This window comes from Amblyraja radiata, chromosome 1 (genome assembly GCF_010909765.2).
Source record: "Amblyraja radiata isolate CabotCenter1 chromosome 1, sAmbRad1.1.pri, whole genome shotgun sequence".
Classification (NCBI taxonomy): Eukaryota; Metazoa; Chordata; class Chondrichthyes; order Rajiformes; family Rajidae; genus Amblyraja; species Amblyraja radiata.
Genome location: NC_045956.1, coordinates 192,512,213 through 192,540,038, shown reverse-complemented (window position 1 = coordinate 192,540,038; position 27,826 = coordinate 192,512,213). Strand labels below are relative to the sequence as shown.

At 47.0% G+C, this 27,826-nt stretch overlaps 2 protein-coding genes across 2 annotated transcripts in view; one reads left to right on the top strand and one right to left on the bottom strand.

The window, feature by feature from the left end:
• LOC116982908 (zinc finger protein 229-like) overlaps positions 1-27,826 on the bottom strand; it is a 968,520-nt gene that overhangs the window by 60,914 nt on the left and 879,780 nt on the right. The window lies entirely within an intron of this gene.
• On the top strand, positions 557-8,435 carry LOC116983034 (zinc finger protein 239-like). The gene is made up of 2 exons (XM_033036562.1): positions 557-678; positions 7,173-8,435. The coding sequence occupies exon 2, from the start codon at positions 7,301-7,303 to the stop codon at positions 8,264-8,266; it is 966 nt and encodes a 321-aa protein (XP_032892453.1). The 5' UTR covers positions 557-678; positions 7,173-7,300; the 3' UTR covers positions 8,267-8,435.

Sequence of the window (27,826 nt, the reverse complement as noted above, 5' to 3'; positions counted from 1 at the left end):
AATTCCCCGCTTTATTATGGATCACAATTTCTATGAATTACGATATATAAAACTAGGTCGGCTCACACAAAATGTGAATGCTAGTTTTCACAAAATAGATCCAACCATTTTCTGAGATTTCAGGAAATTCCCGGCCCCCCTCCTTTGGCTCCCGGGCCCGGGTACGATGTACCCCCTGCACCCCCCTCTCATAGGCCCTGGGGTTGAGATAGAGAGGGGAGGGAGAGGAGAGGAGAGGGAGAAGGGAGAGAGGGAGGGAGAGAGGAGAGAGATGGACGGGGAGATAGTGAGGGAGGAAGGTAGTGACAGAGGGAGGGGGTTGAGGGGGTTGAGGATGAGAGGGATTGAGGGAACAGCCAGGTTTCGGATGGAGAGGGTGAAGGACACGGGACGATACAGAGCAAAGATATTAGCAGAGTGACATCACTCCGTGATGGGAACCAGCGGTCCTCCAGCGCGGGCGAGCGGATCACAGATGGTCCTCCAGGCCAGACGGGGTGAGCCGAGCGCCGATGGTCCTCCGGGCCGGTCCTCCAGGCGGGGGCGGGGGCGGGGCCTGAGCGCGAGGGAGACAGAGAGAGAGAGAGAGAGCGCGGGGTTGACGGTTGACGGTTGGAGCGCGGGGACGAGGAGCGGGAACAAGATGAAGATGAAGCGGCGCTGAAACCCCGGCCCCTGGTGAGTGGAAGATGGAGACAGACAGGGGGATGTAGACAGATGGAGACAGGGGGATGGAGAGAGATGGAGACAGGCGGGGGGGGAGGGAACTGGGGGGAGAGAGAGGGGTCAAAGTGAACCAAGGAAGGGGGTGGGAACCAGGTGGGGTTCACATAGAAAATAGGTGCAGGAGGAGGCCATTCGGCCCTTCGAGCCAGCACCGCCATTCATTGTGATCATGGCTGATCGTCCCCTATCAATAACCCGTGCCTGCCTTCTCCCCATATCCCTTGATTCCACTAGCACACAGAGCTCTATCTAACTCTCTCTTAAATCCATCCAGTGACTTGTCCTCCACTGCCTAGCAATGTTACAAAAAAGAAGTTTAATTTGACACCTAATTCACTTTCATATCTTCAGTATTAAAAACGTTCCGGCTATTTTCATACTCGGAAATTAGCATCTTGTTTTCTATTGCTTTTTCATTGACTGAACCCAAAAGCTGTGATTGAGAACGGTCAAAAGGCCATAACTTTCTTAAAAATTAAGAGAACTGAAAGAAAATTTCAGTTGTTATAGATTGAAGCATTCTGAAACAAATATGAAACAATCTTACTTGGATGACCTGAAATTAAAGCATATAATTAGTTAGTTGCCCAATTTTAGCTAAAATTCAAAATTCCAAAATTCCAAAATCTCAACATCTATCCATTTCTTAAGGAAGGGGACCGCGGGTCAAAGGAGTTGGAGGAATTGAGTGAAATCCAGGTTAGCCGGGAAGTGGTGTTGGGTAAATTGGGTAAATTGAATGGATTAAAGGCCGATAAATCCCCAGGGCCAGATAGGCTGCATCCCAGAGTACTTAAGGAAGTAGCTCCAGAAATAGTGGATACATTAGTAATAATCTTTCAAAACTCTTTAGATTCTGGAGTAGTTCCTGAGGATTGGCGGGTAGCAAACGTAACCCCACTTTTTAAGAAGGGAGGGAGTGAGAAAACGGGGAATTACAGACCAGTTAGTCTAACATCGGTAGTGGGGAAACTGCTAGAGTCAGTTATTAAAGATGGGATAGCAGCACATTTGGAAAGTGGTGAAATCATTGGACAAAGTTTGCATGGATTTACAAAAGGTAAATCATGTCTGACGAATCTTATAGAATTTTTCGAGGATGTAATTAGTAGCGTGGATAGGGGAGAACCAGTGGATGTGGTGTATCTGGACTTCCAGAAGGCTTTCGACAAGGTCCCACATAAGAGATTAGTATACAAACTTAAAGTACACGGCATTGGGGGTTCAGTATTGATGTGGATAGAGAACTGGCTGGCCAACAGGAAGCAAAGAGTAGGAGTAAACGGGTCCTTTTCACAATGGCAGGTAGTGACTAGTGGGGTACCGCAAGGCTCAGTGCTGGGACCCCAGCTATTTACAATATATATTAATGATCTGGATGAGGGAATTGAGGGCAATATCTCCAAGTTTGCGGATGACACTAAGCTGTGGGGCAGTGTTAGCTGTGGGGAGGATGCTAGGAGACTGCAAAGTGACTTGGATAGGCTGGGTGAGTGGGCAAATGTTTGGCAGATGTGGATAAATGTGAGGTTATCCATTTTGGTGGCAAAAACAGGAAAGCAGACTATTATCTAAATGGTGGCCGACTAGGAAAAGGGGAGATGCAGCGAGACCTGGGTGTCATGGTACACCAGTCATTGAAAGTAGGCATGCAGGTGCAGCAGGCAGTGAAGAAAGCGAATGGTATGTTAGCTTTCATAGCAAAAGGATTTGAGTATAGGAGCAGGGAGGTTCTACTGCAGTTGTACAGGGTCTTGGTGAGACCACACCTGGAGTATTGCGTACAGTTTTGGTCTCCAAATCTGAGGAAGGACATTATTGCCATAGAGGGAGTGCAGAGAAGGTTCACCAGACTGATTCCTGAGATGTCAGGACTGTCTTATGAAGAAAGACTGGATAGACTTGGTTTATACTCTCTAGAATTTAGGAGATTGAGAGGGGATCTTATAGAAACTTATAAAATTCTTAAGGGGTTGGACAGGCTAGATGCAGGAAGATTGCTCCCGATGTTGGGGAAGTCCAGGACAAGGGGTCACAGCTTAAGGATAAGGGGGAAATCCTTTAAAACTGAGATGAGAAGAACTTTTTTCACACAGAGAGTGGTGAATCTCTGGAACTCTCTGCCACAGAGGGTAGTCGAGGCCAGTTCATTGGCTATATTTAAGAGGGAGTTAGATGTGGCCCTTGTGGCTAAGGGAATCAGAGGGTATGGAGAGAAGGCAGGTACGGGATACTGAGTTGGATGATCAGCCATGATCATATTGAATGGCGGTGCAGGCTCGAAGGGCCGAATGGCCTACTCCTGCACCTAATTTCTATGTTTCTATGTTTCTAAATATTAACATTTTTAAATAGCCTAAGTGTCCAAAGAACATTCACACAAGAATTCACAATAAAACATGATTTTTAAATCTCATTGACATTAATTTATAGGCCAAATGGAAGGGATTTAGTGTTCTCCGGAAGTGGCGGCGCTGTGAAACGGCTGTGGCTCGCCTGCAGTCTGTCTGTTTTTACTTTTTTGTGTTTTTTTTGTCTTGTTCAGTTAAACTTTTGGTTATTAGGTTGTGTTATGTGGGGGGGGGGGGGGTGAAACAGGGCTTTCTGTCTCTCCCTTCGGGGGAATGCGACTTTCTTATCGTATCCCCCATCTCTTCCCCCGTCTGAGCTGAGGCCTAATGGCGGAGCTGGCGGCCTCCAACCTGCGATCGACGTCGAGGATCCGAAGGTAGAGTCAGCCAGGACTTACCAACGCGAGGCTGGCCTTCTTCGAGCTGCGGCGGCGTTCGGGCAGCGGCACGACTCGGCGCTCCGGTGAGGGCGGCCCGGTGCGGGGCTGAGACGCTCCCGTGGGGGCGGCCCGGTGTGGGGCTGAGACGTTCCCGTGAGGGCGGCCTGGCTCGGGGCTGGAATGACGCCCCCGTGGGGGCGGCGCGGTGCGGGGCGGAGACGGTGCTCCGGTGGCTGAAGCGGCGTTCTGGTGGCGGCGACCTGAATCCGGGGCTCGGCCGCGGGCCAGTGGATGACATCGTCGGGAGCTCGCGGGTCACAGGTTGACGCCTGTTTTCCGGAGCTCCCGTGGCAACAACTGCGTCCGCTGGACTGAAGGGCGGCAGCTCCGACCACCCCCGGGCCGCGGAGCTTGAACCGCGGGACTGACTTACCATCGCACGGTGGGGTATCGCCTCAGCGCAGAGGGAGAAGAGGAGGGAAGAGACAGCAACCCTAAGACTTTTGCCTCCATCACAGTGAGGAGGTGCTTGGTGAACTCACTGTGGTGGATGTTAATTTGTGTTTATTGTGTGTTGTTTATTATTACATGTATGGCTGCAGGCAACGACATTTCGTTCAGACCGAAAGGTCTGAATGACAAATAAAGGATTCAATTCAATTCAATTGCTGTAAATTAATGGCCATTTAAATAAGCTTGCAAGTGGGATTCTGTGGAACGCGCTGGTTTAGAACGTTGCCATTGCGGTGGATTTGAAACCCATATGGCAAGAAAGATACTGCGTGATTGAAAGAGCCCCCAAGTCAGCTACTCGCAACATAAAATTTTGTATAAAGGGATCTTAAGAAGCCCTTTTTAATGTAAAAATAAACAACCTACCTTGCCTTGTCCCCTACATGAGCTCCGTCCCGTTGTCGGGGTTCGCGGCTTTAGAGGATGATTTTTAATCTACTATAACAATTAAATAACCCAATTTAGTTTAAAAATACCTGCAGCGAACGAATTTCGCAGCGATTTTTCATCAGCAACTAAGTAAGCTGAATAACATCGATTTCAACAGCCTAGAGAAAATCGCGTTTTAAACCCGCCCCCTTCTCAAAGGCGCCAAAGTCACGCACACGGGCAGCGGCAGAACTGCAGCGCCGCTGTAGGTAAGTTTTGCAACATACCTAGAAGGGGGTGGGAACCAGGTGGGGTTCACATGGAAACATAGAAAATAGGTGCAGGAGGAGGCCATTCGGACCTTCGAGCCAGCGCCGCCATTCATTGTGATCATGGCTGATTATCCCCTATCAATAACCCGTGCCTGCCTTCTCCCCATATCACTTGACTCCACTAGCCCCTAGAGCTCTATCTAACTCTCTCTTAAATCCATCCAGTGACTTGGCCTCCACTGCCCTCTGTGGCAGGGAATTCCATAAATTCACAACTCTCTGGGTGACAACGTTTTTTCTCACCTCAGTCTTAAATGACCTCCCCTTTATTCCAAGTGTGCCCCTGGTTCTGGACTCGCCCAACATTGGGAACATTTTTACTGCATCTAGCTTGGCCAGTCCTTTTATAATTTTATATGTTTCTATAAGATACCCCCTCATCCTTCTAAACTCCTGTGAATACAATAAATTGTATTGTATTGTATACAATCCTAGTATTTTCAATCTTTCCTCATATGACAGTCCTGCCATCCCAGGGATCAATCTCGTGAACCTACGCTGCACTGCCTCAATCACAAGAATGCCCTTCCTCAAATTAGGAGACCAAAACTGTACACAATACTCCAGATGTGGTCTCACCAGAGCCCTATACAACTGCAGAAGAACCTCTTTACTCCGATACAGAAATCCTCGTTATGAAGGCCAACATTCCATTAGCTTTCTTCACTGCCTGCTGTACCTGTAAGCCAACTTTCAGTGACTGGTGTACAAGAACGCCCAGGTCTTGCTGCACCTCCCCCTTACCTAACCTAACCCCATTGAGATAATAATCTGCCCCCTTGTTTTTGCCACCAAAGTGGATAACCTCACATTTATCTATATTATACTGCATCTGCCCAGTCACTCACCCTGCAACCTCCTAACATCCTCTTCTCAGTTCACAGTGCCACCCAGCTCTGTGTCATCCGCAGACTTGTTCGTGTTGCTCCTAATTCCCTCTTCCAAAACATTAATATATATGGTAAATAGTTGCGGCCCCAACACCGAGCCTTGCGGCACTCCACTCGCCACTGCCTGCCATTCTGAAAAGGACTTGTTTGCTCCTACTCTTTGCTTCCGGTCTGCCAACCAAATTTCTATCCATGTCAACACCCTACCCCCAATACCATGTGCTCCAAATTTAGTCACCAGTCTCCGGTGCAGGACCTTATCAAAGGCTTTCTGAAAGTCTAGATACACTACATCCAATAGATCCAAAGTACCTGTTCAACTCTTCTGCCAATTCCTTGTTCCCCATAATAATTTCACCCGTGTCTGCCTTCAAGGGACCCACATTTGACTTTGCTATTCTTTTTCCCTTAACATATCAAAAGAAGCTTTTACTGTCCTTCTTTACATTCCTGGCCAGCTTCCCCTCGTACTTCATCTTTTCAGCACATATTGCCCATTTTGTTTCCTTCTATGTCCTATGAAAGTTTCTCAATCCTCTGGCTTCTGGCTACTCTTTGCTGTGTTATACATCTTTACTTTTAGTTTTATTCTATCCCTAACTTCTCTTGTCAGCCACGATTGCCTCCTAGTCCCCTTAGAATCTTTCTTCCTTTTTGGAATGAAATGATCCTGCGTCTTCCGGATTATGCCCAGAAATTCCTGCCATTGCTGTTCCACCGTCATTCCTGCTAGGATCCCTTTCCAGTCTACCTTGGCTAGCTTCTCTCTCATGCCTTCATAGTCCCCTTTGTTCAACTGCATCACTGACACTTCCGTTTAACCTTCTCCTTCTCAAATTGCAGATTAAAACTAATCATATTATGATCACTACCTCCAAGCGGTTCCTTTACCTCTTATCAAATCTGGTTCATTGGACAACACTAAATCCAGAATTGCCTTTTCTCTGGTCGGCTCCATTACAAGCTGCTCTAAGAATCCATCTCGGAGACACTTTGCAAAATCTCTTTCTTGGAGTCCTGAACCAACCTGAGTTTCCCAGTCTACATGCATATTGAAATCCCCAATCAGCACAGTGGCATTACCTTTGTTACATGCTAGTTTTAACTCCTGCTGCAACTACATTCGGGCTACTATTTGGGGGTCTGTAGATAACACCAATTAGTCTTCTTGCCTGCAATTTCTCAACTCAATCCACAGTGACAGTTTAGTTTAGAGATGCAGCGCGGAAACAGGTCTTTTGGCCCGCGGAATTCGCGCCGACCAGCAATCACCCCGTACACTAGCACTATCCTACGCACATTTGGAACAATTTAACAATTTAACAATTTTGCGGAGGCAGATAAATCTACAACCCTGAACGTCTTTGAAATGTTGGAGGAAACCGGAGCACACGGAGTAAAAACCCACGCAGATCAAGGGGAGAATGTACAAACTCCGCACAGACGCACCCGTAGTCAGGATCGAACCCAGGTCTCAGGAGGTGAGACAGCAACTGTACCACTGTGCCGCTCAGAATTATATAGCGGTTTCCTCCACCATAAACGCACCCAATATGTGCTAGTAATGTCCTGTTTTCCAGCTTGTTGACCCTCTGTGTTCCCCTCCTGCAGGGTTTAGGAGCCGTTGCTGTGGACGGAGAGACGGGGACGTGAGCGGCCATTGAGGGTGGCCTGGGTGCCGGTGAGCCCCCCCCTCATCTGCTCGGCGTGCGGGCTGAGCTTCGACGGGCTGACCTTCGATGGAGGAACACATGACAGGGCACAAGAAGGAGAAGCGTTATGAGTGTGACGTGTGTGGCAAGGCCTGGCAGACCCCAGGCCGGCTGGAGACCCACCGGCGGGTTCACACGGGAGAACGCCCCTTCACCTGCTCGGAGTGCGGCAAGAACTTCAAATGCTACGACAACCTGCAGAAGCATAGCCTCGTGCACTCCGACGAGAGGCCCTTCACCTGCTCCGACTGTGGCAAAGGCTTCAAGTCGTCCACGCAGCTGAGGTTGCACAGGCGCCTGCACACCGGGGAGCGGCCCTACACCTGCAGCAACTGCGGCAAGGACTTCAGCCACTCCAGCAGGTTACTGGAGCACCAGCGCACCCACACCGGCGAGTGCCCCTACACCTGCGCCCAGTGTGGCAAGCGCTTCCCCCGCTCAAGATACCTGCTGGAGCACCAGTACACCCACAACGGCGAGCGCCCCTACAACTGTGGCGAATGCGGCAAGGGCTTCACCCGCTCCACCGGGCTGCGAAGGCACCAGCGCACCCACACCGACGAGCGTCCCTACACCTGCACTCAGTGCGGCAAGGGCTTCATCCGCTCCGACACCCTGCTGGAGCATCAGCGCACCCACACCGGCGAGCGTCCCTACACCTGCACTCAGTGCGGCAAGGGCTACACCCACTCCAGTAACCTGCTGTTCCACCAGCGCTCCCACACTGGCGAGCGTCCCTACACCTGCGCCCAGTGTGGCAAGGGCTTCACCCGCTCCACACGCCTGCTGTACCACCAGCGCACCCACACCGACGAGCGCCCCTACACCTGCACCCAGTGCGGCAAGGGCTTCACCCGCTCCCACAACCTGCTGTCACACCAGCGGGTGCATGCCAGCGACCGTCCCTTCCCCAGCCCGGTGTGTGGAAAGCGCTTTGCCGTGGCCTCCCACGCCCTGTCTCACCAGCGCGTGCACACCAGTGGCCAACCCTAGGACTGCCCGTACTGCTGTGAGGCATTTGACAGCTTGCGGGAGTTGCGACAGCACCGGCGGACCCACGCCAGCGAGCGGCTTCTCCCACTGCGACAACCGTTTCATGAGAGCACGGGGGCTGCGGGAGCACTAGCAGATACACACTAGAGGGAGACCCTTTGTGTGCGCTGAGTGTGGCAAGGGTTTCACCCGCATGTCCAGCCTGTGGCAGCACCGGCGTACCCACAGCGGTGAGCTTCCCTTCCCCTGCCCGTCCTATGGTAAAGTCTTCACCCGCATTGACCACCTGCTGGAACACCGGCGAGTCTACACCCGCCAGCGCCCCTTCACCTGCCCGCTCTGTGGCAAGGCCTTTGACCACTCCTCCAGCCTGTTGGCATACCACCACGTGGATGGGCGCTGTTTAGGTAGACAGAAAATGCTGTAAGGAATGGGTAAGGTTTCGAGTCGAGACCCTTCTTCAGTCTCGACCCGAAACATCACCCATTCCTTCTCTTCAGAGATGCTACCTGTTCCGCTGAGTTACTCCAGCATTTTGTGTCTTTTTTTGTAAACCAGCATCTGTAGTTCCATGTTTTTAAACCATTCTCGTTAACCATCTCTGCACCTTCCCCAAAGCCTCCACATCAGTCCTGTAATGGAGTGACCGGAACTGTATACAATACTCCAAATGCTACCTGACCAATGTCACTTAAAGCTCCACATATACATTCCTCTATGACCATATAACATATAACAATTACAGCATGGAAACAGGCCATCTCGGCCCTTCTAGTCCGTGCCGAACACTTATTCTCCCCTAGTCCCATCTACAGGCACTCAGACCATAACCCTCCATTCCTTTCCCGTCCATATTCAATTCCGGAAGTGGCGGCGCTGTTAACAACTGCGGCTCGCCTGCAGTCCGTCTGTCTTTACTTTTTTCTGTTGTTTTTTTTGTCTTGTTTTGGATAAGTTTTAGTTTGTTGGGTTGTGTTAGAGGGGGTGAAATATGTTCTCTGTCTCTTCCTTCGGGGGAATGTGACTTTTTCGTGTCGTATCCCCCTTCTCTGCCTCCGTCTGCGCTGAGGCCTAATGACGGAGCTGGCGGCCTCCAACCTGCGACCGACCCCGAGGCTCCGGAGGCAGAGCCAGCCAGGACTTACCAACGAGAGGCTGGCCGTCTTCGGGGCTAAGGCAGTGGTGGCCCGACTTGCTGGTGCGGCGTTCTGGCTTTCGGCGGCGGCCTGGAGCTGATGCAGCGGGGCTCGGAGCTGAGACTGCGGGACCCGGAGCTGGGGCAGCGGCCTGGAGCTGGGGCGGCTGCCCGGAGCTGGGGCGGCGGCCCGGAGCGGAGACTGCGGGACCTGGAGCGGCGACTGCGGGATCCGGAGCTGGGGCAGCGGCCCGGAGCTGGGGCAGCGGCCCGGAGCGGAGATTGCGGGACCTGGAGCGGAGACAGCGGGACCCGGAGCTGGGGCGGCGGCCTGGAGCTGGGGCGGTGGCCCGGAGCTGGGGCGGCGGCCTGTAGCTGGGGCGGCGGCCCGGAGCGGAGACTGCGGGACCCGGAGCTGGGGCGGCGGCCTGGAGCGGAGACTGCGGGACCTGGAGCTGGGGCGGCGGCCTGGAGCGGAGACTGTGGGACCTGGAGCTGGGGCAGCGGCCCGGAGCTGATGCTGTGGTGGGCCGTCTCGAAGCGGAGATGGCGTTCCGGCTTTCGGCGGCGGCGACATCACCACGGAGGTCCGCTGGACTGGAGAGCGGCATCTTCGGCCTGGATCGATCGCCTCAGCGCAGAGGGAGAACAAGGAGGGAAGAGACGGAGACTAAGACTTTGCCTCCATCACAGTGAGGATGTGCTTGGTGAACTCACTGTGGTGGATGTTTAATTTGTGTTTATTGTATGTTTTGTTATTATTGATTCTGTGTATGACTGCAGGCAACATAATTTCGTTCAGACCGAAAGGTCTGAATGACAATAAAGGATCTATCTATATACCTATCCAATTTATTTTTAAATGATAAAATCGCACCTGCCTCCACCACTTCCACTGGAAGCTCATTCCACACAGCTACCACTCTGAGTAAAGATGTTCCCCCTCTTGTTACCCCTAAACTTCTGTCCCTTAATTCTCAAATCATGTCCTCGTGTTTGAATCTTCCCTACTCTCAATGGAAAAAGCTTATCCACGTCAACTCTGTCAATCCCTCTCATCTTTTTAAAGACCTCTATCAAGTCCCCCCCTTAACCTTCTGCGCTCCAGAGAATAAAGACCTAACTTATTCAACCTTTCTCTGTAACTTAGTTGCTGAAACCCAGGCAACATTCTAGTAAATCTCTGTACTCTCTATTTAGTTGACATCTTTCCTATAATTTTGCGACCAAAATTGTACACCATACTCCAGAATTGGCCTCATTAAGGCCTTGTACAATTTTAACATTACATCCCAACTTCTATACTCAATGCTCTGATTTATAAAGGCCAGCACACCAAAAGCTTTCTTTACCACCCTATCTACATGCACAGATATTCCTAGATCCATCTGTTCAACTGCATTCCTCAATTCGCTACCATTTACCATGTACATCCTATTTTGATTTGTCCTGCCAAGATGATTTGTACTTCCGGTGGCGCTGGTGCCAGCTGCCTCCACCTACAGCCCAGTATCTTTTTGTTTTTTTGTTTATTTAGTTATGTAAAAGTGTGTTTTTTTTGTGTTTTGATGTGGGGGAAGAGGGTACGGTGCGGGGGATACCGTCCTTCAGCCGCTTCCTGGTGAAGACGCAACTTTTATTCGAGTCGCGTCCTCGCCCCCCCCCCCCACCACCACCACCAGCGGCCTACCTACTGGATTGGCGTGGACTTTCCTGCGACCAGAGCTCCAGCAGCGGCGGGACAGCGCTGTAACATCGCGAGGCTGGCGATGCCTTACCGAGGGTCGCCGTCTGGAGCCCGGAGTGCTGGACCTGCTGCACCGACATCATGGAGCTGCGGTTTGCGGAGCTCCCAACGCGGGCGGCGCTGATGGACAGCGCGGGGTCCTGTGACTCTGCCCGGCTCGGGAGCTGCGGACTCGGGAGCTGCGGACTCGGCGGCTGCGGACTCGGGGGCTGCGGGAGGCGGCTGATCAGGAGGTCCGGGCTGCTGAGGAGGAGGATGTTCACCGTCGGGGTTCGGTGTCGGCGTTCCACCAGCCCGGCGTGAGGGCCTGAACATCGGTCCACCCGGGGTGGCGACTGCGGGTGCTAGGAAGGCCTCGACCACGAGTGAACATCTGGGAAGAACGGAGGGGAGGCTGGCTGGACTATGGTGCCTTCCTCACCTTGGTGCCATTGTGTTATGTTGTGTCGTGGACTTTCAGTGTTTGTGCTTTTTTTAAAATTCTATTTTATTTTTAATATGTTTTATTATTTATTATTATTTATTTATTTTTATTTTTATGATACTGCCTGTAAGGGAAATTCATTTCGTTGTCTCTAACTGAGACAATGACAATAAATTTGAATACAATGCAATACAATACAATGTAGCACCTCACACTTATCAGCATTAAACTCCATCTGCCATCTTTCAGCCCACCCTTCCAAATTGCCTAAATCTCTCTCTAGACTTTGAAAATCTACTTCATTATCCACAACACCACCTATCTTAGTATCATCTGCATACTTACTAATCCAATTTACCACACCATCATCCAGATCATTGATGTATATGACAAACAACAGTGGACCCAACACAGATCCCTAAGGCACCCCACTAGTCACCGGCCTCCAACCTGACAAACAGTTATCCACCATTACTCTCTGGCATCTCCCATTCAGCCACTGTTGAATCCATCTTGCTACTCCACCATTAATACCCAACAATTGAACCTTCTTAACCAACCTTCTATGTGGAACCTTGTCAAATACTGAAGTCCATATAGACAACATCCACCGCTTTACCCTCATCAATTTCCCGAGTAACCTTTTCAAAAAATTCAAGAAGATTAGTCAAACATGACCTTCCAGGCACAAATCCATGTTGACTGTTCCTAATCAGACCCTGTTTATCCAGATACTTAAATATATTATCTCTAAGTATCCTTTCCATTAATTTGCCCACCACTGACGTCAAACAAACAGGTCTATAATTGCTAGGTTTACTCTTAGAACCCTTTTTAAACAACGGAACTGATCTCTCTCCCCTCTCCCCTCTCCCCCTACTTTCCCCCCCACTCGTACAAATTCTTCCACTCCACCCTCTCGTGCCCCCTCCTCTCTCCCACCCCCCTCTCTCGGTCCCTCTCTCTCACATTCACTCCCTCGCCCTTGTTCTCTCTCTTCTATCTCGCACACACACCCTCTTTCAAACACACACTCCCTCTCACACATGCACCCCTCTCTTGCTGTCTCTCACACAACCTCTCCTGCTCTCGCGCACACATCCTCTCTCTTGCTCTCTCACACTCTCTCACACGTACATTCCCTCTCTTTCAAACACACTCCCTCTCTCTAACTCTCGCACACACTCCCTCTCTCTCTTGCTCTCTCACAAACACTCACACACATTCTCACATACACACTCACTCACACATGCACACTCACTCACACTCACACAGGCTCTCACACACACTCACACACCCACTCTCCTTGTATTTAGACTATGCGTGCATTTCACCCTACATCCACTCAGTCCGCCAAGGCCTGCTGGATCTCGCGGTTGCCAACCATTTTAACTCCCTTTCCCACTCCCACACTGATCTTTCTGTCCTGGGCCTCCTCCATTGCCAGAGTGAGGTTGAAAGAGCTAATAATCAAATCTAAAATGGAGCTGTTATTCTACAAAAGCATGGTCTAGTAGAACAAAAGAATGGCTCGGTCCCAAATCTGAATGACTGCAAATTATATTGAACACACTATGGAGGACAGGTTGTCTTTTTAATAAAGACATTAAGATGGAAGCCTGCGTAATAACATGTACTTCTTTCAAGGCCATAAAGAAACCAAGATTGATAAAAAATAGCTGACGCTCCAGAGATAAGTAATAACTTGTTATTGGATGAGGTTGATTTGGACCCAGCTTTTCCTATATTCTGAAAGGCTACAAAATCTTTCAGTCATGCCATATTCAGACTTGGTAGGAGTGTTTTACTGATAAGAAAAATGTATAATTGTGCTAACTTTCCTTTGTTCTGAGAGTTGAGCCCGAGAAGCACTGAGCAACTTTTGTGCTCATTGTAGATCTTGCCACTCCCGTCTGACGAATCAATAAAGATTGCCATGGTTTACTTTTAACAATTTTGTTGTTATCTGCTTTTTGTTTCTTGTTATGCTTTATTTATTTTTTTATATTTTTATTTATTTTTTATAAGTTACAAATAAAAAAGAAAGAAAAAAAACACAACAGAAAAACAAGGGAGGTGGAATGGGTTACCTGTAATACGTCAATGGAGATAGGTTCGTAGGTTATAAAGTATAGCTTTTCATCTGTTCCTGAGTTCAAGTTTCAGTTGGGTCCTCGTGCTGTGCCAATCTATCCCTTCAGATAGTTAATGAATGGAGCCCAAATTTTATGGAAAAGATCTTGTTTGTCCATTAAGACAAGTCTAATTCTTTCTAAGTATAGGGTCTCCGACATTTCCGTAATCCACATTTTAATTGTGGGGGTTGTAGGGCCTTTCCAAAATTTTAATATTAATTTTTTTCCGGTTATTATACTGCAGTTGAGGAAATTTCTTTGGTTTGTTGTGAGTGTTAAGCTTTGTTCTGATATTCCAAGTATTATTAATTTTGTGTCTGGGTCCAGTTTTGTATTAATAACTTCTGAAGTTATTTCAAAAATATCAGTCCAGAAATGTTTAAGTTTTATACAGTTTGCAAACGTATGTGTTAAATTAGCCTCTAGATGTGGACATTTATCACAAATAGGAGAGATTTGTGGGAAGATTCTATTTAGTTTTATTTTAGAGTAGTGTAGTCTATGTAAGACCTTGAATTGTATTAAAGTATGTCTGGCATTTAATGAACATTGATGTATTTGTTGTAAACTTTCGTCCCACATATCTTTCGTGATAGGGTGACCTATTTCATTTTCCCATTTGTATCTATATGGTTCGGTCGGTGGTACCTCGTTGTTTAGTAGGGTGTTATAAATATAAGCTATTAGTTTTTCAGTATTAGGATGCTTGTTCAGACATTCATCAAGAATTTCTGATTCCCTATTCCTGTAGACTTGTGTATTAGATTTAACATAATCTCTAATTTGTAGATATCTGAAGAAATTATTTGAGTGCAGTCCATAATTCTGTTGTAACTCTTGAAATGAAAGAAAAGTACCTTTCCCATAAAGATGTCCTATATTTTTGATTCCATAATTTTTCCATTGTGTGAAACCTTTGTCCATAAAGGATGATTTGAATAAAGGATTATTTACAATGGGAAGGCAGAGTGGTATATTATTCAATTTAAAATCTTTTTTTATTTGTTTCCAAATTCGTATTCCACTATGTATTATGGGGTTTTCTTTATAGGTTTTTTTGTGCAGTTTTGTGGGGGCAAATATGATCGGTCCAATTTCAAAAGGTAGACAGCCTTCCTTTTCCATCATTAGCCAATCTGGTTGTTGATCCATTTCTTCCAGCCAGAAATTCATGTTTTTAATATGGACTGCCCAAAAATAAAATAAGAAATTTGGCAAAGCCAAACCTCCATTTATCTTTGATTTACATAAATGTTTTTTACTTATTCTATGATTCTTATAATCCCAGACAAAACTTGTAACAATGGAATCGACTTTTTTGAAAAATGTTTTTGGGATATATATCAGAATTAATTGAAGTAGGTACAGCAGTTGCGGTAAAAAAATCATTTTTATAGCATTAATTCTCCCAAGCATAGAAATGGGGAGTGTTTTCCAGTATTGAATATTCTTATGTAGTTTATTCAGTAAGGGTGGGAAATTTAGTTTAAATAAAGAGGTATATGTCTTAGTTACATAGATTCCTAAGTATTTAAATTTATCTTTAACTATTTTAAAAGGGGATTGTTGTATTGTATGTAAATTGAATTTTGTTATTGGCATGATTTCGCTTTTATTCCAATTAATTCTATATCCCGAAAACTGACCAAATTGAGTTATTAGATTTAATAGGTTTGGAATACTAGTTTCTAATTTTGTAATATATATTAGTATATCATCTGCATATAAGGAGATTTTATTCCTTGTGTCTCTAGTATTGTATCCAAATATTCCTGGATGGTTTCTAACGCTTTCTGCTAGGGGTTCGATTGCAAGAGCAAATAATAGTGGGGATAGTGAGCATCCTTGTATACAGCCTCTAGAGAGATTAAATTTAGTTGATAACATTTTGTTTGTTAATATTCTAGCTGTTGGATTAGAATATAACAATTTAACCCATGTACAGTACTTCTCTCCTAGTTGAAATTTTTCCATCACCGAAAATAAATATGGCCATTCTACCTGGTCAAATGCTTTTTCAGCATCTAACGAGATAATTGCTAGCTCTGCGTTAGGGATTCTATTGGAGTATATAATATTAAATAATCTTCTCAGATTATAAAATGAATACCGTTTGGGGATAAACCCTGTTTGGTCGGGATGTATTAATTTGCTGATCACTAAACTCAATCTATTAGATAGAATCTTAGTTAATATTTTCTGATCAGTATTTAAGAGGGCTATAGCTCTGTATGAACCTGGGTCTTCAAGATACTTGTCCGTTTTTGGTATAAGTATGATTGTAGATTCATTTAGAGTTTCTGGGAGTTTCTGTTGAGTATAAGCGTATTTGTACATTGTCTGTAGGCGTGGGGAAAGCAAATCATAAAATCTGCTTTTTAAGAGACCAACTTTGACAAGGTGACACATAAGCTCGAGGAACCAGCTGACTGGCCCAAAAACTTAAAAGCATTTTAATGTGTTTTTTGAAGACAGTTTTGATGCATTTGTGCCTTATGTAACAAATAAAGCAAGTTTCTCCTGACCCCAAATTAGTCAAATTTGATTCGTAAATGAAAATTGGAAATTTACTGAAAAACAGAGTCAAATTTAAAAGAGAATTTTCCCAGCAGAATAAAGTGTAGGAAAATCTGAGAAGCTTGGTTTATACTAATCATTGAAACAATGTATTAACATAGTATTATCTGGGCACAGCACCACATTGGATATCTGTCTGAACTGCCTGTCCAAGCTAATAAATAATAGGTACAGGAGTAGGCAATTTGGCTCTTTGAGCCAGCACCGCCATTCAATGAGATCATGGCTGATCATCCCCACTGCACACAATACTCCAGGTGTGGTGTCACTTGGGCTCTGTACAACTGCAGAAGGAACACGCTGGAGGCAGGAAACGTGTTCCCAATGTTGGGGGAGTCCAGAACCGGGGCTACAGTTTTAAGAATAAAGGGTAAGCCATTTAGAACGGAGATGAGGAAACACTTTTTCTCACAAAGAGTTGTGAGTCTGTGGAATTCTCTGCCTCAGAGGGCGGTGGAGGCAGGTTCTCTGGATGCTTTCAAGAGACAGCTAGATAGGGCTCTTAAAGATAGCGGAGTCGGCATAAGGGGAGAAGGCAGGAATGGGGTACTGATTGGGGATGATCAGTCATGATCACATTGAATGGTGGTGCTGGCTCGAAGGGCTGAATGGCCTACTCCTGTACCTATTGCCAATTGTGTCCAAACCCTTAACAATCTTATGTTTCAATAAGAACCCCTCTCATCCTTCTAAACTACATAGTGTACAAGCCCAGCCGCTCCATTCTCTCAGCATATGACATAGAAACATAGAAAATAGGTGCAGGAGTAGGCCCTTCGGCCCTTCGAGCCTGCACCGCCAATCAATATGATCATAGTTGATCATCCAAATCAATATCCCATACCTGCCTTCTCTCCATACCCCCTGATCCCTTTAGCCACAAGGGCCACATCTAACTCCCTCTTAAATCTAGCCAATGAACTGGCCTCAACTACCTTCTGTGGCAGAGAATTCCATAGATTCACTGCTCTCTGTAAAAAATGAATTTCTCATCTCGGTCCTAAAAGACTTCCCTCTTATCCTTAAACTGTGACCCCTTGTTCTGGATTTCCCCAACATCGGGAATAATCTTCCTGCATCTAGCCTGTCCAACCACTTAAGAATTTTGTAAGTTTCTATAAGATTCCCCCTCAATCTTCTAAATTCTAGTGTGTACAAGCCGAGTCTATCCAATCTTTCTTCATATGAAAGTCCTGCCATCCCAGGAATCAGTCTGGTGAACCTTCTCAGTACCCCCTCTATGGCAAGAATGTCTTTCCTCAGATTAGGAGACCAAAACTATGCAATACTCCAGGTGTGGTCTCACCAAGACCCTGTACAGCTGCAGTAGAAACTCCCTGCTCTTATACTCAAATCCTTTTGCTATGAATGCTAACATACCATCGCTTTCTTCACTGCCTGCTGCACCTGCATGCCTACTTTCAATGATTGGTGTACCATGACACCCAGGTCTCGTTGCATCTCCCCTTTTCCTAATCGGCCACTATTCAGATAATAGTCTACTTTCCTGTTTTTGCCACAAAGTGGATAACCTCACACTTATCCACAATATACTGCATCTGCCATACATTTGCCCACTCACCCAACCTATCCAAGTCACCTTGCAGCCTCCTAGCATCCTCCTCACAGCTAACACTGCCCCCCAGCTTCGTGTCATCCGCAAACTTGGAGATGTTACATTGAATTCCCTCATCCAGATCATTAATATATATTGTAAATAGCTGGGCTCCCTGCACTGAGCCTTGCGGTACCCCACTAGTCACTGCCTGCCATTCTGAAAAGGACCCGTTTACTCCTACTCTTTGCATCCTGTCTGCCAGACAGTTCTCTATCCACATCAATACTGAACCCCCAATGCCGTGTGCTTTAAGTTTGCATACTAATCTCTTATGTGGGACCTTGTCGAAAGCCTTCTGGAAGTCCAGATACACCACATCCACTGGTTCTCCCCTTTCCACGCTACTAGTTACATCCTCGAAGAATTCTATAAGATTCGTCAGACATGATTTAGCTTTCATAAATCCATGCTGACTTTGTCCAATGAATTCACCACTTTCCAAATGCGCTGCTATCCCATCTTTAATAACTGACTCCAGCATTTTCCCCACTACCGATGTTGGACTAACTGGTCTGTAATTCCCCGTTTTCTCTCTCCCTCCCTTTTTAAAAAGTTGGGTTACATTAGCTACCCTCCAATCCTCAGGAACTACTCCAGAATCTAATGAGTTTTGAAAAATTATCACTAATGCATCCACTATTTCTGCAGCTTCCTTCAGTACTCTGGTATGCAACTTATCTGGCCCTGGGGATTTATCGGCCTTTAATCCATTTAATATACCTAACACTACTTCCCGGCTAACCTGGATTTCACTCAGTTCCTCCATCTCATTTAACCCCCGGTCCCTTGCTATTTCCAGCAGATTATTTACGTTTCCTTCATGAAGACAGAACCAAAGTAGTTATTCAATGGTACACAAAATAGCTGGAGGAACTCAGCGGTTGCAGCAGCATCTATGGAGCGAAGGAAATAGGCGACGTTTCGGGCCGAAACCCTTCTTCAATTGGTCTGCCATGTCCTTGTTCCCCATGATCAATTCACCTGTTTCTGACTGCAAGGGACCTACATTTGTTTTAACTAATCTTTTCCTCTTCACATATCTATAAAAACTTTTGTAGTCAGTTTTTATGTTCCCTGCCAGTTTTCTTTCATAATCTATTTCCCCTTTCTAATTAAGCCCTTTGTCCTCCTCTGCTGGACTCTGAATTTCTCCCAGTCCCCTGGTAAGCTGCTACCAGGATGACAGTGCCGCCATCCTAGGAATTAACCTTTTAAACCTACGCTGCACTCCCTCAATAGCAAGAATGTACTTCTTCAAATTAGGGGACCAAAACTGCACACAATACTCCAGGTGTGGTCTCACTAGGGCCATTTACAACTGCAGAAGGACCTCCTTGCTCCTCTTTGCTTAACCTTATCCGCTGCCTCGAGGATATAAAGTGTTGGATGGCCCAGAACTTCCTCCAACTAAACGAGAGTAAGTCTGAGGTCATCCTTCTCAGCCTCTCGGACTCAATCAAAATGATAGGAGGCAGCCTTGGAAGCCTTACCCCACTACTCAAACCTCACGTCAAAAACCTTGGCGTGATATTTGACTCAGCATTGAAATTTGCCAAACAAGTCAATGCCGTGGTAAAAGCTAACTTCTTTCAGCTTCGGACGATAGCTAAAATAAAATAATCCCTCCAGTTTGATGACCTCGAAAAGATCATCCACACATATATCTCCTCCCGCCTAGATTACTGCAACTCCCTTTACACTATCTTCCCTGTCTTGCCTGCAACTGGTCCAAAACGCCGCAGCGAGACTCCTGACAGGCACCAGAAAAAGGGACCACATCACCCCGATCCTGGCCTCTCTCCACTAGCTCCCTGTGCGGTTCGAAATAAATTTCAAGATGTAGAATTCCTTTATGTCTACAAAGCCCTCAATGGGCTTGCTCCCACCTACATCAAAAGTCTTCTCACCCACCATTCCACCTCCAGGTCCCTCAGATCGGCCGACTTGGGGTTGCTGAACATCCCGCGGTCTAGGCATAAGCTCGGGCGACCGCACCTTTGCAGTTGCAGCTCTTAGACTGTGGAACAGCATCACCCTTCCCATCAGAACTTCCCCTCCATCGACTCCTTTAAGTCGAGAGTAAAAACTCATCTCTACTCCCAAGCCTTTCTTGACGTCCTCTGAGCGAGGGCTATAGGTATGTAGTGATGTTTGTATTTAATCTATGTTTAACCACTGGTGTTTGTTATACTATTCTTATACCAATGTAAAGCACTTTGGCCAACGAGAGTTGTTTTTTAAATGTGCTATATAAATAAAAGTGCACATTGCACATCAGTGCAACGAGATTTGGTATGCAGCTTCCAACTGATGTCAAAAAAAAAAATCTGTCTCCCTCAGATGGTCACGTCGCACAGTTTATTTATTTATTTATTTTTTGACATCGGTTGGAAGCTGCATACCAAATCTCATTGCACTGATGTGCAATGACAATAAAAGATATTATTATAATTATTGACGATTTGACTATACTCAACTCTTGTTATAATGGCAAACATGCCATTCGCTTTCTTCACTGCCTGCTGTACCTGCATGCTTACTTTCATAGAGTGATGAACAAGGACCCCCAGATCCCGTTGTCCTTCCCCTTTTCCCAACTTGACGCCATTTAGATAGTGTTCAAGAAGGAACTGCAGGTGCTGGAAAATCGAAGGTACACAAAAAAGCTGGAGAAACTCAGCGGGTGCAGCAGCATCTATGGAGCGAAGGAAATAGGCAACGTTTCGGGCCGAAACCCTTCTTCAGACTGATAGGGGGTGGCGGGGAGAAGGAAGGAAAAAGGAGGAGGAGGAGCCCGAGGGCTGGGAGATGGGAGAAGACAGCCCGAGGGCTAAGGAAATGGAGGAGACAGCAAGGACTAACAAAATTGGGAGAATTCAATGTTCAAGCCCGCAGGCTGCAGACTCCCCAAGCGGAATATAAGGTGCTGTTCCTCCAATTTCCGGTAGGATGTGGTCGTAGAGTTGGAGGGCAGGGTGGATCACAGAGAGAGGGTAGTTAGAGAGGAGGTTGTGAAACTGTCTCCGGAGAGAGGAGGAGAACTTTCTCCAGAGTTTCTCCAGCTTTTTTGTGTACCTTCGATTTTCCAGCATCTGCAGTTCCTTCTTGAACACTTTGTCTACTCCACTGCGATATCTCCTCACGGTATGCCTACTTTGAAGAAGTTCTCCTCCTCTCTCCGGAGACAGTTTCACAACCTCTCTAACTGCCCCCTCTCTGTGATCCCCCTTGCCCTCCAACTCTACGACCACATCCTACCGGAAATTGGAGGAACAGCACCTTATATTCCGCTTGGGGAGTCTGCAGCCTGTGGGCTTGAACATTGAATTCTCCCAATTTTGTTAGCCCTTGCTGTCTCCTCCCCTTCCTTAGCCCTCGGGCTGTCTCCTCCCATCCCCCAGCCTTCGGGCTCCTCCTCCTTTTTCCTTCCTTCTCCCCGCCACCCCCTATCAGTCTGAAGAAGGGTTTCGGCCCGAAACGTTGCCTATTTCCTTCGCTCCATAGATGCTGCTGCACCCGCTGAGTTTCTCCAGCTTTTTTGTGTACCTGCCATTTAGATAGTAATCTGCCTTCCTGTTTTTGATACCAAAGTGGATAACCTCACATTTTCCACATTAAACTTCATCTGCCGTGCATCTACCCACTCCCCCAATCTGTTCAAGTCACCCTGCATTCCCATAGTATCCTCCTCACAGTTCACACTGCCACCCAGCTTTGTGTCTTCTGCAAATTTGCTAATGTTACTTTGAATCCCTTCATCCAAATCATTGATGTATATTGTAAATAGCTGAGGTCCCAGCACCGAGCCTTGTGGTACCCCACTAGTCACTGCCTGCCATTCTGAATGGGACCCGTTAATCCCTAGTCTTTGTTTCCTGTCTGCCGACCAATTTTCTATCCATGTCAGCACTCTACACCCAATACCAAGTGCCCTAATTTTGCCCACTAATCTCCTCTGTGGGACCTTATCAATTGCTTTATGAAAGTTCAGCTACTTCCACTGGCTCTCCCTTGTCCATTTTCCTAGTTACATCTTCAAAAAATTCCAGAAGATTAGTCAAGCATAATTTCCCCTTCGTAAATCCATACTGACTCGGACCGATCCTGTTACTGCTATCCAAATGTTCGGCTATTTCATCTTTTATAAATGACTCCAGCATCTTCTCCATCACCGATGTCAGGGTAACTGGTCTATAATTCCCTGTTTTCTCCCGACTTTCTTAAAAAGTGGGATAACATTAGCTACCCACCAATCCATAGGAACTGATCCTGAGTCTATAGAACATTGGAAAATTATCACAAATGCATCCACGATTTCTAGAGCTACTTCCATAAGTACTCTGGGATGCAGACCATCAGGCCCTGGGGATTTATCAGCCTTCAGTCCCATCAATCTACCCAACACCATTTCTTGCCTAATGTGGATTTCCTGCAGTTCCTCCGTCACACCAGATCCTCTGGCCACTACTATATCAGGAAGATTGTTTGTGTCCTCCTTAGTGAAGACGGATCCAAAGTACCTGTTCAACTCATCTGCCATTTCCTTGTTCCCCATAAAAAATCACCTTTTTCAGTCTTCAACGGTCCAACTTTGGTCTTAACTAATTTTTTCCTCTTCACATACCTAAAGAAGCTTTTACTATCCACCTTTATATTACTGGCTAGCTTACCTTCATACCTCGTCTTTTCTCCCTGTATTGTCTTTTTATACTGTCCCTGACGTCCCTTGTCAGACACGGCCGCCCATTTACTCCCCTTGGATTCTTTCTACCTCTTTGGAATGAACTGATCCTGCGCCTTCTGTATTATTCCTAGAAATACCTGCCATTGTTGTTCCACTGTCATCCCTGCTAGTGTATCTTTCCAGTCAACTTTGACCAGCTCCTCCCTCATGGCTCCATAGTCCCCTTTACACAACTGTAACACTGACGCCTCCGATCCACCTTTCTCCCTCTCCAATTGTAGATTAAACCTGACCATATTATAGTCACTACATCCTAATGGCTCCTTAACCTCAAGTTCCTTTATCAAATCCGGTTCATTACATAACACTAAATCCAGAATTGCCTTCTCCCTGGTTGGCTCCATTACAAGCTGCTCTAAGAATCCATCACGAAGGCACTCCACAAACTCCCTTTCTTGGGGTCCAGTACCAACCTGATTTTCCCAGTCTACCTGCATGTTGAAATCTTCCATAACAACCACAGCATTATCTTTACTACATGCCAATTTTAACTCCTGATTCAACGTGCCCTATGTCCAGGCTGCTGTTTGGGGGCCTGTAGATTAGTCCCATTAGGGTCTTTTTACCCTTACAATTCCTTAGTTCTATCCATACTGACTCCACTGTTTCAATGTCACCCCTTGCAAGGGACTGAATTTCATTCCTCACCACCAGAACTACCCCACCCCCTCTGTCCACCTGCCTGTCTTTTTGATAGGAGGTATACCCTTGAATATTCAGTTCACAGCCCTGGCCCTCTTGCAGCCATGTCTCAGTAATTCCCACACCGTCATACTTGCCAGTTTCTAACTGAACCTCAAGTTCGTACACTTTATTCCTTATACTTCGCGCATTCATATACAACACTTTGACCTCCGTATTCACCTCCCCCCTCGCACCGCTCACAATTGGCCCTGACCTTACTCTATTACCCCTTCTTGAACTTTCCTTCCCATTAATTCGAGAATATTCTGTAATTTTTCCTGTACTCACTTCCCCTTCAATTCCATCTTTATACTCCCAATTTGTCAATCCCCCCCCCCCCCACTATTTAGTTTAAACCCACACGTGTAGCCCTAGCAAACCTGCCTGCCAGAACGTCAGTCCCCCTCCAGTTAAGGTGTAACCTGTCTCTTTTGTTCAGGTCACCCCTACCCCAGGAGCAGTTGGAGCAGCGTCTGGGCGGTGAGTTTAAAAACCGAGCGCGTGGCCTTGTTCCACAGAGGCCAAGGAGCGGTTGGAGCAACTTGTGCAGCATCCGGGCGGTGAGTTTAAAAACCGAGCGCGTGGCCTTGTTCCACAGAGGCTCAGGAGCGGTTGGAGCGGCTGGTGCAGCGTTGCCCACTCTGCAACGTTCCATCACACTTCAAAATAAGTGGGCTTGAGGAAGCCGCTGATTGGTGGAAGCGGACAAGAGGAAGCAGCTGATTAGGAGTCAGATCCCTGCTGATTTCTTCCAGCACTTTGTATTGTATCCTGGGTAAGGGAGGAAAATGAGGGCCAGGGCAGTTTACTGTTCTGGATGTCAGATGTGGGAGGTCAAGGAATCTGATAGCGTTCCAGACGTCCACATCTGCGCCAGGTGCATCGAGATGGGGCTCGTAAGGGACCGTATTAGGAACCTGGAGCAACAGCTCGATGACCTGTCTGGTCAGGGAGAGCGAGGAGGTCATAGAGAGGAGTTATAGAGGGTATCACTCCAAGACCACGGGAGGCAGACAAGTGGGTCACGGTTAGGAGGGGCAAGGGGCACAGGCAGGGACTAGAGAGTACTGTACATCTTGACAATAAGTACTCCTGTTTGAGTACTGTTGGGGGGGACAGCGTACCTGGGGTTAGCAACAGCGGCCGGGCCTCCAGTACAGAGGCCGGCCCTGTTGCTCAGAAGGGTAAGGAAAAGAAGAGGACGGCATTAGTAATAGGGGACTCTATAGTTAGGGGGCCAGATAGGCGATTCTGTGGACGCAGTCGGGAGACCCGAATGGTAGTTTGCCTCCCTGGTGCCAGGGTCTGGGATGTGTCTGAACGTGTCCAAGATATCCTGAAATGGGAGGGAGAGGAGCCTGAGGTCGTGGTACATATAGGTACCAATGACATAGGTAGAAAAAGAGAAGAGTTCCTGAAAGGAAAATTTAGGGAATTAGGAAGAGAGTTAAGGAGAAGGACCGCAAAAGTAACAAACTCAGGATTACTGCCTGTGCCAGGCGACAGTGAGAGTAGGAATGGAGTGAGGTGGAGGATAAATGCGTGACTGAGGGACTGGTGCAGAGGGCAGGGATTCAAGTTTCTGGATCATTGGGACCTCTTTTGGGGAAGGTGTGACCTGTACAAAAAGGACGGGTTGCACTTGAACCCGAGGGGAACCAATATCCTGGCGGGGAGATTTGCAAAGGCTACTGGGGAGACTTTAAACTAGAACGGTTGGGGGGAGGGACTCAAATAGAGAAAGCTAGTAGACAGCTTCGGTAGGGGGCTCTGCACTGGCAGCAGCCTGTCGGCAGCGTGTCCGTCTTTTTTCAACTTTTTTTATTTTTTTAGTATGTTTAAAAGTCTGTTTTTAATGTTTCTTTGTGTGTTAAGTGTGGGGGGTAGTGTGGGGGTGGTGTGGGGGGGTAAGGGGGAAACCGTTTCGGCCGCCTCTTCCATGGGGAGGCGATTTTTTCAGGTCGCCTCCCCCGTGGCCTAACAGCATGGATCGGCGCCGACTTTCCCGGAGACGCGCCCGGAGCTTCAGCGGCGGGCACAGCGTGGACTCTCGGCGCGGAGCGGGTGAGACCTCGCTGGAGGGGAGCGCTCCGTTACGCTGGCCCGCGGCAGCCGGCAGCCTGAAGCAGCGGTCTGCAGAACTCCAGCTGGTGCGGCGTCTACAGCCCGGGATCTCACGTTGGGGACCCGGGGGAAGAAGAAGCTTCCACCGCCGGCCCGCGGCCGTCTTCTACCGCGGGCGTGGTATGGACTTATCATCTCCCCTGGAGGGGAGCTTCGACCGCCGACCCTGCAGTCTACGGTGCTTCCGGCTGCGGCACGGCAGGTACTTTAAAACGTTGACCGCCGGCCTGCGGCCTACACCAGCCTGAAGCCGCGGTCTCTGGCTGGGAAGAGCCGATCCTGGACTCACCTTGACTTTGACTTTGTCCCTTACCATCTGGACGCCCGCAGCAACGGCTGTGGAGGGTGGTGGTCCCGACCACGGGGGAAAATGGAGGAGGACTGGCCAAGCTCTGTGCCTTCCACCACAGTGATGAATGCTGTGGTGGATGTTTGTATAAATTTTTTATTGTGGTTGTGTTCTTTATTATTGTACCGCTGCTGGCAACCCAAATACCACCGACCTTGGTTGTGTGGCAATTAAATTATTTCAATTTCAATTCAATTCAGTGTGTGAGGCAGGAGGCAGAGAAGGGAAGCGCTCAGACCCATCATGTAGGGGAGAAAGAAGAAAAATACAATAATCAGAGAATAAGAGGTAGTGGGTTTCTTAAATTTGTATATTTTAATGCTGGGAGCATTGTAAGAAAGGTGGATGAGCTTGGAGCCTGGATTGACACCTGGAAGTATGATGATGTGGCGATTAGTGAAACATGGTTGCAGGAGGGCTGTGATTGGAAACTAAATATTCCAGGATTTCTTTGCTTCAGATGTGATAGAATTGGAGGGACAAGAGGTGGAGGTGTTGCATTGCTTGTCAGGGATGATATTACAGCAGTGCTTTAGCAGAATAGATTAGAGGGCTTGTCTAGGGAGGCTATTTGGGTGGAACTGAGAAATGGGAAAGGTGTAGCAAAAATTATAGCGGTGTATTATAGACCGCCTAATGGGGAGCGAGAATTGGACGAGCAAATATGTAAGGAGATCGCAGATATTAGTAGTAAGCACAAGGTAGTGATTGTGGGAGATTTCAATTTTCCACACATAGACTGGGAAACACATTCTGTAAAAGGGCTGGATGGTTTCGAGTTTGTAAAATGTGTTCAGGATAGTTTTTTGCAGCAATACATAGAGGTACCTACTAGAGAAGGGGCAGTGCTGGACCTCCTGTTAGGAAATGAGACAGGTGAGGTGGCGGAGGTATGTGTTGGGGAGCACTTCGGGTCCAGTGATCACAATACCATTAACATAGAAACATAGAAACATAGAAAATAGGTGCGGGAGTAGGCCATTCGGCCCTTCAAGACTGCACCGCCATTCAATATGATCATGGCTGATCATCCAACTCAGTATCCTGTACCTGCCTTCTCTCCATACCCCCTGATTCCTTTAGCCACAAGGGCCACATCTAACTCCCTCTTAAATATAGCCAATGAACTGGCCTCAACTACCTTCTGTGGCAGAGAATTCCAGAGATTCACCACTCTCTGTGTGAAAAATGTTTTCCTCATCTCAGTCCTAAAAGATTTCCCCTTTATCCTTAAACTGTGACCCCTTGTTCTGGACTTCCCCAACATCGGGAACAATCTTCCTGCATCTAGCCTGTCCAACCCCTTAAGAATTTTGTAAGTTTCTATAAGATCTTCTAAATTCTAGCGAGTGCAAGTCGAGTAAATCCAGTCTTTCTTCATATGAAAGTCCTGACAACCCAGGAATCAGTCTGGTGAACCTTCTCTGTACTCCCTCTATGGCAAGAATGTCTTTCCTCAGATTAGGAGACCAAAACTGTACGCAATACTCTAGGTGTGGTCTCACCAAGACCCTGTACAACTGCAGTAGAACCTCCCTGCTCCTATACTCAAATCCTTTTGCTATGAATACTAACATACCATTCGCTTTCTTCACTGCCTGCTGCACCTGCAATCCTACTTTTAATGACTGGTGTACCATGACACCCAATTTCAATATAATTATGGAGAGGATCAGAACTGGACCTAGGGTTGAGATTTTTGATTGGAGAAAGGCTAACTTTGAGGAGTTGCGAAAGGATTTAAAAGGAGTGAATTGGGACATTTTGTTTTATGGGAAGGGTGTAGAAGAGAAATGGAGGACATTTAAAGGTGCCATTTTAAGAGTACAGAATCTTTATGTCCCTGTTCGGTTGAAAGGAAATAGTAAAAATTGGAAAGAGCCATGGTTTTCAAGGAAAATTGGACACTTGGATCGGAAAAAGAGAGAGATCTACAATAATTATAGGCAGCATGGAGTAAATGAGGTGCTTGAGGAGTATAAAGAATGTAAAAAGAATCTTAAGAAAGAAATTAGAAAAGCTA